The 14,911-nt window shown below is 32.0% G+C and overlaps 1 protein-coding gene and 1 long non-coding RNA gene across 2 annotated transcripts in view; one reads left to right on the top strand and one right to left on the bottom strand.

Moving 5' to 3' along the window:
- LOC148608194 (somatomedin-B and thrombospondin type-1 domain-containing protein-like) overlaps positions 1-14,911 on the top strand; it is a 54,315-nt gene that overhangs the window by 2,547 nt on the left and 36,857 nt on the right. Inside the window, exon 2 of the mRNA XM_088543916.1 lies at positions 11,796-12,008. Coding sequence (XP_088400042.1) covers positions 11,796-12,008 — 213 coding nt within the window. The remainder of the gene's footprint in view (positions 1-11,795; positions 12,009-14,911) is intronic.
- LOC148608195 (uncharacterized) lies at positions 10,407-11,146 on the bottom strand. The gene is made up of 2 exons (XR_015914939.1): positions 11,024-11,146; positions 10,407-10,512 (listed from the first exon to the last, which is right to left on the bottom strand). It is a non-coding gene; the product is annotated as an uncharacterized LOC148608195 (long non-coding RNA).

The following is a 14,911-nucleotide window of genomic DNA, read 5'->3' as shown; positions in this document are numbered from 1 at the left end:
CCAGTGTTGCATTAATTGGAAGGCCTTATTAAAAAAAAAAACTGGTTCCAGTAACTTCTTGTACAAAATCTGAGTCAGTAGGTAGAGATTTAAACAAACTTAATTTGTAGATTTGAATGATTCTTTGGTGTTAATTGGTTGCATTTTTAGAATATGAGTGCAAAAAGAACATAGTTTTTCTTAACTTGAGGTGTTTTTTTTTGTGTAATATGTACCAATATTAGGGTTATTGAAAAAATATAAGGTTGTTTTGGAAACGCATCATTTTTAAGGTTTTTTACAACTTAAAGTAACAACAACAAAGTCCACATACATGTGTATTTCATACCATATATTTATTTGTCCAGATGGGCCTGTCCCAACACAAACTTTTTCAGCCTGTAAGCAGTGTAATAGGTTTACAACATTATTGAATAGAGATGTTAAGTACAAAAGCAGTATCATTCTCCAGACATGCCCTTAAATTATATCTGACCATATCAATGTCACTAAAACATATTTATAGTTTGTTAACAAGCCTGAAAATGTGGTAGATTTATGATGACCCTTTGACCAAAACAATAATAGCCCAAGGCATCATGTCCTAGACTTAAACAGAGGATAGAAGATCAAATCATTTCCATTGTAAGTGAGCTATCTTCACCATGTTAAGTGTGACCAGCATGACATATCTGGTCATCTGCTCAAGTAAAAATGATCCAGACAGGCAGAAGATTTTTACAAATGATTTTCATCTGTACGTAACATGTTACTCATGTGGAAAGAATGGACATTTGCCCTTACAAGGTCAAGGGAGAGACCAAGGGCTCTGGTATTAATGGAAACTTACCAGTAATGATTTTTGATACATTATGGCAGCCATCTTTTAAATTAAAGAGATAAAGGGTTTTAATAAACAGATTAAAAATTTACCATAATCACAGTTTTGTGGTAGAAATTCGAAAAAAAATTCAAATAAATTGGTCCATTATTTTATTGAATGTATCAAGTATTTAACCATGCATACTAATATCATTATAGTTTTAGTGTGGGATTCAAGTACCTAAAAAGTCTGAGGAGTTTATCATTAATAGAAAATTATGTCAAGAGAATGTTATTCTGGCACACTATAAGATCATGATTTACTTCATTATTGGAACACTAATGGAATTGTCTTATTCAAATAGAAAAAATAATCACAGATGGATGCATTTTCAGGGCCAATATATACCCATGCATATTTGCAATGTTTCGGCAGTGGTGGATCCAGAAATTTCTAAAAGTGGGGATGTGCTAACATAAAAAAACTTTTTCTACTGGTATATACCAGTATTCAATCAAACTTTTCAGGCATAGGGGAGCCTTCCCATTTGGTCCACCTACCAGTATGTTTGGTTATGGTAAAGACTAGAAAATATTGACACTTTTAGCCAAACCTCTACCATTTGAGCTAAAGGAGTATTCCATTAGTGCAATTTAAGTTTTGTGGTACATGTATTTTAATCTACTTGAAGGACACACAGACTTCTAATTGATGAATCTAACTGGAATTTTGTGTGATTTACTTTTACCAATTTGGCCAAAACTGTTCAAGTAAGATGTTGCTGCAAAGGCTTGTTTTATGTTTTAAATTTCAGTAAGTTGGGCTCAACTTTCCAATGGAAATAGTTTGGTTCACTTAGTAGCTTTGGTAGTCTAAAAGGTATTTTTTAGTCCTGATAGGAACAGGTGCAACACTGGGGTGGGCTGGTCTAAATCTATTGTAAATTGGACAATAGTAAAATTGGAAAATAGGTCAGGAGCTTTTCGAAACATTTGAAACCCTTTAAATGAGTTTGATTTCAACTCATCAGTGATACTTCAATAGATACAGAAGGACAAGATAGAGCAGAGGTTTAAAGCTGATCAGACAGGGAGACCATTGTATTACAACACTACAAGGACTTACACAGATTTTATAAACATTGATTTGAAGGTCTTTATTCCACTGTAAATAAGATTAAGAAGTCAGATTTTAGAATTTTAAGGCTTCACCGGACACCTGCCTTTTCCTTAAGTCCATTCCAAATTTATTTAAATGTTATAAGACACACACTTCATTTGTTATCCATTATAGTTAAATTGATTTAATCCATTTGACTTTTTAAGAAATTTAAAGTGATTTTTATTAGTGTTTTTTATTGCAGTATAGACTATACACTGTACCAATTATATGTTGGTTCTTTACCCTTTCTTTGACCACATTTAATATTTTTGATGGAGTTTGGAGCACATTTGATTAAGAGGCAACTACGTTTACGATAATTATGATATTCATTATTTATTGTTATGTTTGAATCTGATTAAAAATGAATGCAAAGCATTTTAATAAGCTGATAATGCTGGTTTTATTGGTTTAACTTGATATTGCTGATTATTATTGTAAAGCAGGTAAATTCAAGATAAACAAGTACCAGTACATGTACTTTTGCTGTTTTGGCTGAAATTGCTAAATTACCTCCTAAATACCAACTTTCCCAATTAGGTTATGGTTTCAGAAATTAGTATTTTTATAAAGTTTTGTGGTACTAGAAGAAAATGGAACAGGTATGGTTGAAACGCAATAAATGCTCCACGGTATAAACTCTATAAAAATAGTAAATACTTACTGAGATCATCAAAAGGTCTTCAATATGTGTAAATACACCTTCAAGTAAGTTCTGAAAGGCCCAGACAAAAAAGTTATAAAATCCATGGTAACAGAATGATGACACTCCTTCAAAATAAACTTAAATGTCAAATAACAACACAAAGACACAATAATGACCAATATTGACATTATAGGACGAAATCCTTCATTTCTAACCACCCAACGAACCAACAGACAACTTGGAAATAGTGGACAAACATCCGAAATCAATTAAATTAGATTTTAGGCAACAAGAAATCACCAAAAACATACTTAATCATAAACTATTTGTTGAAAATTTTGAATTTGATTTTGAACTTAATATCTCAAAGCAAAAAATGGTTCGATAATAAACAATGCAGGGCCAAAAATTTACTAGAAGATTTTAAAGGAAAAAAATGTTGAAAAAATGAGTTCAATAAAAATATTAACATTTAGTGGCTATAATAAATAGTAGTAGTAGAGTCAGGGGATCCAGATATCAAAGGGGAATAACTCTAATAAATTTTCAGCACTGATTAGGCTTGAAATATTCAATGGAAGCACTTTTGTTTTTGCTTCTTTGACAGATCGATGGGTGGTACATTATTTAATACATTTGCTAGGCATACTTCTCTGTGATTTAAGCAGAATGTTTAGAATTTGTTATTTAAAGGTACTTTTGATTTATCAGTGTTTTATACTGTTTACATGGTCAAGTGGTCATAGGACAAAGCTCAGCAAATGTTTCAGAACATCCTATCGCCTCAAGTTTTATACACTCTTACAATGGAGTATATTAACCCTCATGTATTCTAGTTTTTTTGCTAGATCAGACACTATTCTGTTAGTATTTTGATAACACACTACTAAGGTTATCTCTGGATTCTTTTTACTATGATAACAGTAGTAAAGTCAATATTTGCCCCTCCATGATTCTAATAAATGTTTACCTATATAATAAAGGATCATGGTCTAAGATGAGAACAAACAGTGGTAGCACTTAATCAAATCCAACAATCTGATAACATTTGAGGGTGCATGGGGTTCGTGGCCCTTGGAGGACTTAGTGATCATAATGTTGTTGTTTCCAGGGCGGGGACAGATAGATGTGAATTAGAAGATTACTGATAGTTGTGAATAGGGATTAGTAACCTGTGATTTAATTATGTGATAAACAGATTATTGAGCGGTTGACATATTTGGCATGTATGAATGAAATTATGATTGAAACTGCGTGTGAAGTGAGACAAAGTTAAGTCTAAAATTCTTGCAAAGTACTTTTAAATATTTGCTTTATAAAGCCTGTCATTACAAAATTTTTACATTCCATAATAAACCAAAATGAATTTAAGATTCAATAACCTGTAGGTCATCAAGGTCACTTAAAGTTTAGATAACCCTTCATGTCAAGGTCATTTCTTGCTTGGCAGTATTTTATACCTTTAGAATTATTTTGAATGTATGGCCAAATACCTCATATATATGGTTAGAGGTCAATTAAGTCAAGTACAGATGGAGGTCATCATTGTTTTATAAGATTGCTTCTTTTTTTGCATGTACATGTATTTGATATGGTTTAGAGAAAACTGTCCCCCTGTTTGACAGCTTTGAATTGGAAGTGAAATGTCTTAATGACATTATGTGGTTTATCAACACTTGCCAATTTTGTGAGATAAAAGAACTACCAGTAAGTAAGTGTTAATGAAGCAATAATTTATTTGTCTGAAGCTAATAAAGTACAGCTGTAATTCTCATGATGTATTATTTGACCCAGAAACAAATCTTTGACCACATGTTGTGGGAATAATTCTCTTCTTTGAAAATCTAGTGCATTCACCTTTTCTATTTTTTTTAAATATAAAATATGAGCTACATTGAATGAAGAGCTCAACTTACTTTTTAAGTTTATTGAATTTCAAGGTCAAAGGATAAGTTCAAGGTCACACATTTTCTTAATCTGAATTCAATTTTAACACATACCTTTGTTGGAAACTAATTGTACTCAACAATCAGTGCCCTGGTTCTTACATGAAACACATTTTTTTCCCATTTCCTCTTACCATTTTTTTCTCTCACTGCAATATCCTATTGTTAGAGATATACACTAGTATTACCACTTCATGTTTGTTTTAAAATGAAATACTGTAAACATATTAATTCTCACAGATTCTGCCGAGTAAACACATTCATGGATATCAATTTTCACAGTTTTAAAAAATGATTAGCGATTATAGCCAGGGGCGGATTCAGGCGGGGCGTGGTGGGCATGCACCCCCCAAAAATTTGCAAAGCATGGGTGGTCAGGGGTAGATTTAGGCAGTTTTAGGTTGAAACTTTAATTTCTTGCTAATTTTACCACTGTGAAAATAGCGACAATTAATACATTAAGAATAGGACAAATGTTCATGTAGTACTAAATGTTACTCTTGGACCCCAGATAAAGAGAAACCTCAGTTTAGGTGAAACATGTCTTTTCATTTTGATTACCTCCTAAGCAACTCGGCGGGTGTTTCTAGAAAAGCTTACCCTACCAGTGCACCTGGTCCATGCTCCCAGTTTTTAGTGGAGTCCGAGTTGCTCATTTACTTTTGTTACTTTGTATGTATGATTTTAGTTACTTTATGTTCTTTGTTGTGTATGTCTGTTTTCCATGTCTGGTCTTTGTCCTTGGATTACATTTTTTTTATTACCACTATGGCCTTGGTTCCCTTGATTCCTCTTACAGTACTTTAATAAGGAATAAGATGATAAGAAACCAGTGGTATTAATAATGATGGCTTTTCTTTGTTGATGTAAGTTTAGGATCAAAATTTATTGCAGCAGAAAGAAAATGATTTCTGTAGGTTGAAATCGCTCCCAGATTTAATTCTAGTGTTCAAATGGCTGAACAGTGTCAAGTTCGTAATCCTGTACTTTGGAAATTAAAAAACGATAAATTTTCAATGTGTTAGAAATTTTGTCATAGAGAAGTTCATTGTGTGAGAGATTATTGTTACAGGAAATTGAATAAGAAATGAAGATTTTTCTTTTGTCCTTTTGAACATCTCTGGACAGCATATAATTTAGTTAAAGCTTATTCAGGGTTCGTATGACACTTTAACTGGTTTTATGAAAGAGACTTTTAATAAATTTTGTAGATCTTGTCTTAAGAGGTCAATAAGCTGAAGGTTTAGATTTTGTGGTTATGCAGGGGTACAAATTTGCTTTTGAGGATGGAAGGTCCAAGATCTTTGTAGATTTGAAATCATTTTTATTTGAATCCATGGTACCCTTTTCTCTTTGCATACAAGATAATATATTCTTTACAAATCACTGTAATGAGTTATCTCCCCTTATTGAATGATTTTTCTACTTTGGTATAACATGTTATGCATTCCTTACTGAAAAAAAACAAACTATTGATCAATCAGGGAAAAAGCTAAGCATATTATACAGAAAAATAATGGTCACTTTGTTTAGTTGTTTCCCCTCATTGATTAGTAATTGGGTACCAATATTTGTGGTTTTCATGTGTTTGGTAAACCACGAAATTTGGTTTCCAATGAAAAGAAAATTTTGCATTTGTTTATATGATAAAGTTATCGAATCCTCGAACTCAAGAATCAACAAACTGATCATTTTTCCCTTAACTACAAAAATTAGTACCAACAAATTAAAGTATTTTCACGGTACATTCCTAACTGAAGAAAATCATAACATTACACATTTAAAAAATTGGCAGGTATGGGAAATAATTACGTGAAAAATTGAAAATCATTAGCATAGTTGAGGTGTAAATTTTAAAAGAGTCCATTGACCATGGTAATCAACACAGGAAGAGAACCATTTAAGACACTTGAAACTAGTGACCAAAATACATGTACATGTAATAATGGGCCAGTATACAATTTGCTAAACAAAGGAAGTCTGTTCATTTTAATAGCATTGAAGTCTGTTAGCCCATAGAAATGTGAAACTGTTTAAAATTATTTAGGTTAAGTTCTAATTCAGTACATGAGTTCAGTGGTCTGGATAAGATTATGATATAGGAAGTAATACCATGGTCAAATGGGAACATTAAGAATATCTGCTATTGGCTTTACAATTGGCTGCTGCAAATATACATGTACATATTCATTAGTAGAAGTGGATTAAGGGTGTAAACAAAGATTGCTGAAAAGATCATGGCACTTATTTTTTTTTTGGGGGGGGGGGTATGATTTTGGGGAAAAAATTGAAACTTTGTAAGAAAATCATACTTTCTTCAGTTTTTGGAGTTATGCAGAGAACCTCCCTGAATCTAGGCTTGATTATAATTTTAAGCCTTCATCCTTTCTCCAGTTGTAAGTCTGCCATGACCCTCTCTTTACCCAGACATCTGAACATGTAAATTTAATTTGTATTCTCAGACTGATGAACCACTAACATGCTTGTAATAAGATGTTGGGATATGATCACCAGATGGTCTTAGCACACTATTTCTAATTTATTTTGCAATGTACTGCTTTATAGAATTCTTGTTACAGCATTTCTTCTTTCATACTTTGATGAATTGTTGTAGGGCAGACATTTATATTTTTAATCTATTTGTCGAATCCTGCATGGTGGTTTGTTCTTTCTTTTTGTTATCTACTTCATGTTGTCTTGGCCATTAGGTCTTTCTTTTAGTCATATACTTCATGTTGCAATATACTTCATGCTTTCCTTGCCGTTTATTCTTTAAACCTTTATCGACCTGAATAGTTTCATCTCCTTAGTCTCATGCAAAAGCGAAAGAGTGAGAGGAATTCAAGTTAACATACTGTCAAGTGAGTATTTCACTTCAAGTCAGCTTGTGTTATAACTTGTTTTATTTAGTTGTATTTTCTGTTAGTTGTCCTGTAAATCATCTTCCCTATTCATTGTTTCACACATTTGAAGAGTTTATACATCAACAGCTGCCAGTCTACATTGACAACTAAGTACTGTTTACCTAGAGACTCATGTAAAATCATAAGTTTTTATTTTTCTCTGATAATCCTGACTTTAAAACAGGGTAAATGTCATAAGGTAGCACAGGGTACAACGTTGAGTAATACCCAATTTTATGAATGAATCTTATCTAAAGTTATTATAACATAACAGTGTGAAATGTTTAATTTATGTCAAGGTGTACTGGGGTAAATCCAGGTACACTTTAATGACAATTTAAAATCTTGATAAATCGTTCCTTCCACCTGCAACTTAAATAATTTTATCAATCTTTGGTTGGTAATTATGTTGAAATGAATAAATACAAGATATTATTGATAAAAATGGAGAAAAATGTCCTTTTTGTAGCACAAAAGACTTAAGTAAAGTAATATCTCTCAATGAAAAAGGTCCATTCAGCAGATTTATGATATTAATGTGGTGATGTGTAACTTTAGGCTAAGTTTAAAGCTCTAATTAATTATATATAGATTTTAAAAGTTACATTAATTGATTTGAAGTCATACTACGATTATGTTTTGGTTAATGGCTTTACTTAAGAACATTTATTAGTTAGCTTGTTGATCCACAGCTAGATGCCTATTCCATGGAGTCTCTTTATTTCAATGCACTAAGCCATTATGTAGATTTATTTTATCTTCTGAGCAAATATTCATAAAAACCAATTAGGGTGGGACCAGGCTTCAAAAAGAAATGTCATTGCCCCCCTCCCCACCAAAAAAGAATGAGGGCAATTTTTACATGGTTCATAACCAGAAATTATGAAATATTATACTTTAAGCTTCATCAACATGGCAGTATATAAATAAGGTGCCCTTAAAGTATAAGATGGAGGACCCAACAATAAAAAAAATCATAACTAGGTTTACATAGAGGAGTTCATTTCTTTTCATAGTTATATCTATGTATAACCTGCATAGAATAAAGTGTCCCACTTTTATATTAGAGATATGTACACAAAAATCTGACTGGTTGGTTTATGACTGTATTCACTTAAACAAGATATTCAGTCTATCTTAGGATGCTTCACTCAGGCAGAAATCAAATTTCCTTTGCTTCAAATTATCTTTTAACAATCAATATTAAAATTTTATGTAAATTTGAAATGTATCGTAAAGTTTTTAACCACACAATTTTCATAATCTCATATATGTATTATTACAAGTTGACTTTTTAACAAAATTTCTTTGAGATGTAAATTTTAATACAAACTGCTTTAAAAAAACAAGACTGAATTGTATTCAAGGAATAAAGTATACAAAGGCCAGACAAAGTCAACTTTGTTGAGGAAACAGGAGTAAGCATGAACAAAACTCCTGTACATTTTGCTTTATGCACCTGGTCGTTTTTTTTGAGATTGTAAAGATAATGATGTAATCCAGTATAAAATGAATGTCTTCTGAACAGATCTCTTTTGAGATAAAAACCCAGATTTGAAAGGCATGAAGGCACTTATCCCAGAGAAGAGTAGGTAATAATAAATTGACTAGGTCAAGATTTACTGATCCCTCAAAGTTTATTGTGTCTTAATTCACTTTTAATACTTTCCATGGGTGGTGAAATCAGGAATTAGAACAACTAAGAGAGCATATGGTAGGTTTGAATTAAATATAAAATAAATATGCAGCACCCTGGAATACATGTATTTGGTTAAAATACCCAGGGCAATCAAACTGTCCAAATGCAGGATGCTTCAACTAAAAAATAAAGTCTTTTCTCCATAGTATATATATTCAATGGAAATCTCTGTCAACATAAATGTTGAATGGTTTCTCCCATGTGACTACAAGTTTAATTCTAGTGAAGATAAATTGGGATCAGTTTTGATGTTGTTAGGCATGGCTTTCTAAATCTAATTTAAAATTTTATAATAAGGTCTTAATTTCTAAAAAAAAAAAATCAATGTAGTATTTAGGTTTTTGATAGTACATACATTGATCTAACTGTAAAAATGTTGACTGTCTCAGTGAGTGATAAAGAAGTTAAAAAAAAACATTCAGTGGCTCCTAAAAGAAAAATATTTGGAAGTCCAAATATTAAATTACTTAATTTATCATTTGAATGAAACACATTTCTCCAAGTACTCAAATGAATGCACAAAATGAGCTACCACTGAAAGAATTTTAATATTACATTTTTCAGCTTCATAAGCTTTATCATTTTAAATTGTATATAATAATCATAATTTATTTCTTAATTTAAGTAACATATACAGTTATCATATTTTACTTATGGGTAAGAGCAGTTCACTTGAGTTGGTGATTCAGACATTGATGTGGTCTAGCCTAGAACCACAAAAACACAATTGATAAAAACTCATCAAATTTTAACAGCTCATAATTCAAACAAAGTAGTCATTGATAAACTGTTTATATATCATTGTATGAGAAATTTAAGATGTTCTTATTCCCTTATAGCTTGGTATGTGGTTAAAAGGTCAGATTTCCTTACATTTGTATTTTGAAATTAAACCTTCTTCAGAAAATTTTTAATAAGATTTTACTGAATTCAGTGTATAAAAACTAATTCCAACAGGTGCTTGAAAGATTTGTTGATCATTTATCAAAAGAGATAATTTATTAATTATTTTTTCTTATCAGACTTCTATTGTGTCTGGTATGTAAGGGGGGATTCTTTCTTCATGACTGTCTTGATGGGGTACTCTTATTAATAGAACAAGGGTCAGGTAACTGAGTTAGGAGCTTCATGATTGTCACTGTACTCTAGTGGATGGAAATGGGGTCAAATACAGGGCCAGAAGGGACAGAGGTTGAACTGAAGAAACCAAGTTCTTGATCACTGTTAAAATTTATAGTTTCTCTTGAACTAATTTTAAAACCTTTAATTATTTCCATTCTGACCATCTGTTTTATTTCTGATACACTGGGTTCTACTCGGTTGTAACTACCATAACAGGTATTGCACTAAACAACCTGAAGATATAATGAAAACACACTATTACTGCACTGCATAACATTATAAATAGTTACATACTGCAGCAATACACAAACATGTCACTACTAACCCTGCATGTTTACTACAGAGAAATAGAATTATCAAAAAAATATACTGGTACTTTCCCAAAGACCTGAGGCAAACTTTGGTTTCTTAGGCTAGACAAATGCATTTTGAAATTTACAACTTCTTTGTGTGGTAAAGTTACATTTCTCACAGAGATCATTAAGACAAAGAGAAAAAACATGAACTGATCATGGTATGTTTTTATTCCTTTGGGCAAAAACAAGATCACATTCTAATACACAACTTACTGATGTTAATATTTTGTACTGAATATCTTGACGATTTTATGTATAGTAACCATTTACCATGCTGACTCAAGGCAAACTTTGTTTTTTATCAAGACAAGTTCATGACAGTATACAACTTAAAGCAATTTCAAGGTTTGGTTGCCCAGACAAGTTAGATATAATAACCTGTAATTACCAACTGAAAAAGCCTCTTCACTTTCTGTCAATGGCACGAAATAGCCCTTGAAGTAACAGTAAAGTTCCCTCACTTTCTCACTTAGACACATATTACCTGTCGAATTGTCACCTGTAATCAACATTTTACCTGTCCAGGTTCATTAATCTTATCAGATTACATCAATGTTTATAACTTTAACTTGTCTATAAACATTGACTTTTTGACTTATTGGCAATATTAATTATGTTTGGTCAATATTACTATTGGTATAGACCTGATCATAAAGACAAATTAGGGTAGAATTTATTTGTTAATTCATTTATAACAATAATATGAGGTGTCCCCAAAGGTGTCTGTCAATGGTCATATATTCATTGATAAGTCTTTTCCTTTGCACTTACATCTATTTAACTCACATTCAAGTCACCACATACGATAATTTTAAAAGGGTTAAAAAATCAAAATCATAGAATTGATGTTCTTTTTGAAATGACAGTCATGTTGTAATACTAAGATGGTGGGTCACTTTTTCACACAGGTGTAGTTGAGGGCTTACACAGGTAGATTGAGCTGCACTAGTAGAGTACTCCTTCAGCTCAGATGTTGAGTATAGGTTTACATAGCAAAGGGTTCTGGGTTCTATTCACAGCTGATAGTGTTGAGAATTTTAATGATTTTATCAAGCTATAATATTACAGGAGTTATAGAACAGTATATTTTTTAAGAATTGAAATAATTTTTTCCTGATTATAAGTAGGTAGAATTTACCTGTTTTTTCTTGTTTTTTTAGGTCAGGACTGTGTATTGAGTGAGTGGACCCAGTGGACAGAATGTAACAGTATACACAGATGTGGTAAAGGTATCCAGAAACGCAAACGTCACGTCATTGAGTCTGCTGCCCATGGAGGTAAACCATGTGGACACCAGAGACAGAAACGTGTGTGTTATATAGATGATTGTACAGAGATACAAAGTGTAGAATACTCAGGGAGAGAACTTAAAGGTTTGTGGTGTATCATTCATAAGTAGGATAATTGTCAGTTTTGAAGAAAATGGCCTAAAGAAGGCAAATGTTGCCTACTACATGTATTCCAGGTAGGCAAAACTTTGGCATCATACTGCAGACACCGTGGTAAGGTTTATAATAGACCTTCATATTTGAGGACGCATTAATTGAACAAATGGTGTACTCATTATACCCATGGAAATAAACTTTTGGGGGTACAGGAATTGCTAGTCTATCTATCTGTTCGTCCTTGCATCTTGTAAGGTTATCTCCTCATAAACCACCAAATGATTAATTTTTATAGGAATCATATTTAGATTTGAATAAGGAAGATAATTATTATCCAATATCTGAGATGTTTAGACATCATATGTAGAATGGAGATTATTATTCTAAGGTCACTGTAAAGGGAGATTATCCAACTTAAAGGTTTGTTTTCTCAGTCTGGCTGTTCACAGTGAATATTACTGAGAAGGAAGCAGTAACATGAGAACTGGAAGACAAAAAAAAAAAATTGGAATAATTTGAGCATGTTTTTGGCGGAATTCTTCCATGTGCATTTTGGCACTAAGTGTTGTGTCTGTGATGTCTGCTTTGATAATAATTAAATAGGAAGTCATACACTGATGTTACTGAGAATAGATACAGAAAACAAAAACCTATCAACCTCATAAATCTGGTGATTACAATAAATATCATATAGGTACATGTATAATTAGCTGTAGTAAAGCAGATAATGTTCTCTGTTAACCACTACAGGTACATGTAAAACTGGGCATAAGATCTTGATAACTGACACGAGATTTTTATAGTTTGGGTATACTTGGTATAGGTCTTTAATTGCAGATACATGTACAATTAAGACATGGAATCTGTAAGTTCATAAACTGGAGTATTGGTTTGATTGTGTGATTAGAATCTAATTACTGTCAATGTTCAGGAAGTTGTATGAAGCTGGAAAAAGTTTTAGATGGCAGCTTATTAAGTAAGATAATTTGTATGGATCATAATGCTGAACAAACAGCCAATAACTTGTATTATTAGACTAATTTATATTATGTAACTATGCGAACAGCAATAAAAGTATAATGTGCAATATGAAACCCAGCCTTGAGTTTATCCCAAAGCTATTTCTTGCATTTTAAATTCAAATTTCTGAAGATAAAACCATCAATTGTATGTTTGAAAATATCTACATTCATTCATGTGTATAACATTGGGAATTGATAAAAGAACATCAGTTATTGCATTTTCAATAAAATATGTTGTCAGGAAATTCTCAAAGGAACTTCAATACTTTGTAAGTGATATTAAAATTTTAAAGTGGCAAATTAAATTGTACTTTGGGTGTTGGAAGAGTAGTATTAGATGATGGTTTTATTGTTGTGGCATAACAGACTGTCATTATTATGTGCAAATAACTTCAGGAAGGGTAGAGTGACGCAAGTGTTGATGTAAATAACCAAATATCTGACATGTTTAAGTGTTTGTATTGCCTCTTAGTTGGGAATAGCACTTTTTGTGATGATTACTTGACCAGAACTTTGTCTAATAATGCTGTATACTTTACCCAGAGTGGGGTGTTTGAGCATGGATCTTTAACAAATCAATGAGTTAATATACGAATCAGAAGAATTAAAGAAAAATTACATTATGGGCCAGCCAGTTGTTTCTGTAATGGTTGTATTGTTTGTAATAGCCACTAATGAGATTACTTTAGGGTGCAGCCATTTGGTTTCTAGGGGGGAACTAGTATCAAATTTTGTGTACTGTCTTTTTTCAGTATAATTTCTTCTGATACAGCCTTTAGTATCTAACTTAAGTATGGGGTCCATATTGTGGGATGCTACTTCAGGTCTGTCACACTTCTACTTCCTGTCTTCAGCAACCCTGTCGTTTCTGTCTTTGACCCATTTTTATTTTGACAATATGTCTGTTTTCTTACCAAATTTTAGTGAGTTTGCCACAGTATTTATTAATAATTTTGATACCAGTAAAATCTAAAATCAGTTTTTGTTTTAACAGAATAGAATTTTTTTGGAAAGAGATGATATAGTTTTGCTGTGATCTTTGATATTGTTTTGATAATGCTGGAACCTTTGATCAGTGAGAAAAAAAAACTTAAGATTTTCTGATTGTGTGATGAAAAGTAGCAAAAGATAAATCTATGGCATTATAACATCTGATACTTCTATACAAAACACCTTGATGAGGGGTTCAGATCTTGCCAATAGTCTCACAAGTGCTTCAGTAATTAGTTCATTGACTCTGAATATCAATCAGCTCCTGACAATTCACATAGATCTATAAGTCAGAATTTCTATTTGTGAAACATTTCTAGAACAACAGTTGATATTTACTCTGTTTTCTAGTTGTGCCTGGATAGCTTTGTTTCTGGTTGTTTCTGGATAGAGCTTGTTATTGTCTTATAAAACTGTAGTTCTTTTGAACCATAGAAAATTAAGACCATATTTCCCCAATTAGATGTGAAAAGGTGGTAACATAATGTCTGAAATTCACATTTTTCGAAGTTTTCTGGATTTAATTGTTCGACATACTACACCTGCCATATTTCTACTCACCCATTGAAAACGGAGGAAGTATTTACACAATTGCCATGATTTTTGTTGGTCTGCTGGATCAGAAATTACTAGTAATCAAAGGGTTTTAAGGCTGATTTTCTTATTACTTGGTATCAGTACTGAAATTGTGTACTCATTTTCACTAATTTTACAATCATCAGTGATTATATATGAAGGTAAGTAAGTACTGGTATACATTCTTATATGGTACCTTTCAACGTTACCAACATAAAGTTTGAAAACCAACTATCGCAAAAATAGATATCAAGAAAAAAATAGTTTATTTGCAGTAATCTGCATTGAAACTTCTTCCTTTCT

Source organism: Perna viridis, chromosome 9 (assembly GCF_037379345.1).
Source record: "Perna viridis isolate PV_CMFRI_1.1 ecotype Kerala chromosome 9, ASM3737934v1, whole genome shotgun sequence".
NCBI classification, from domain to species: domain Eukaryota; kingdom Metazoa; phylum Mollusca; class Bivalvia; order Mytilida; family Mytilidae; genus Perna; species Perna viridis.
Note: the sequence above shows the minus strand (reverse complement) of the source record. Positions and strands in the feature narration are given on the sequence as shown.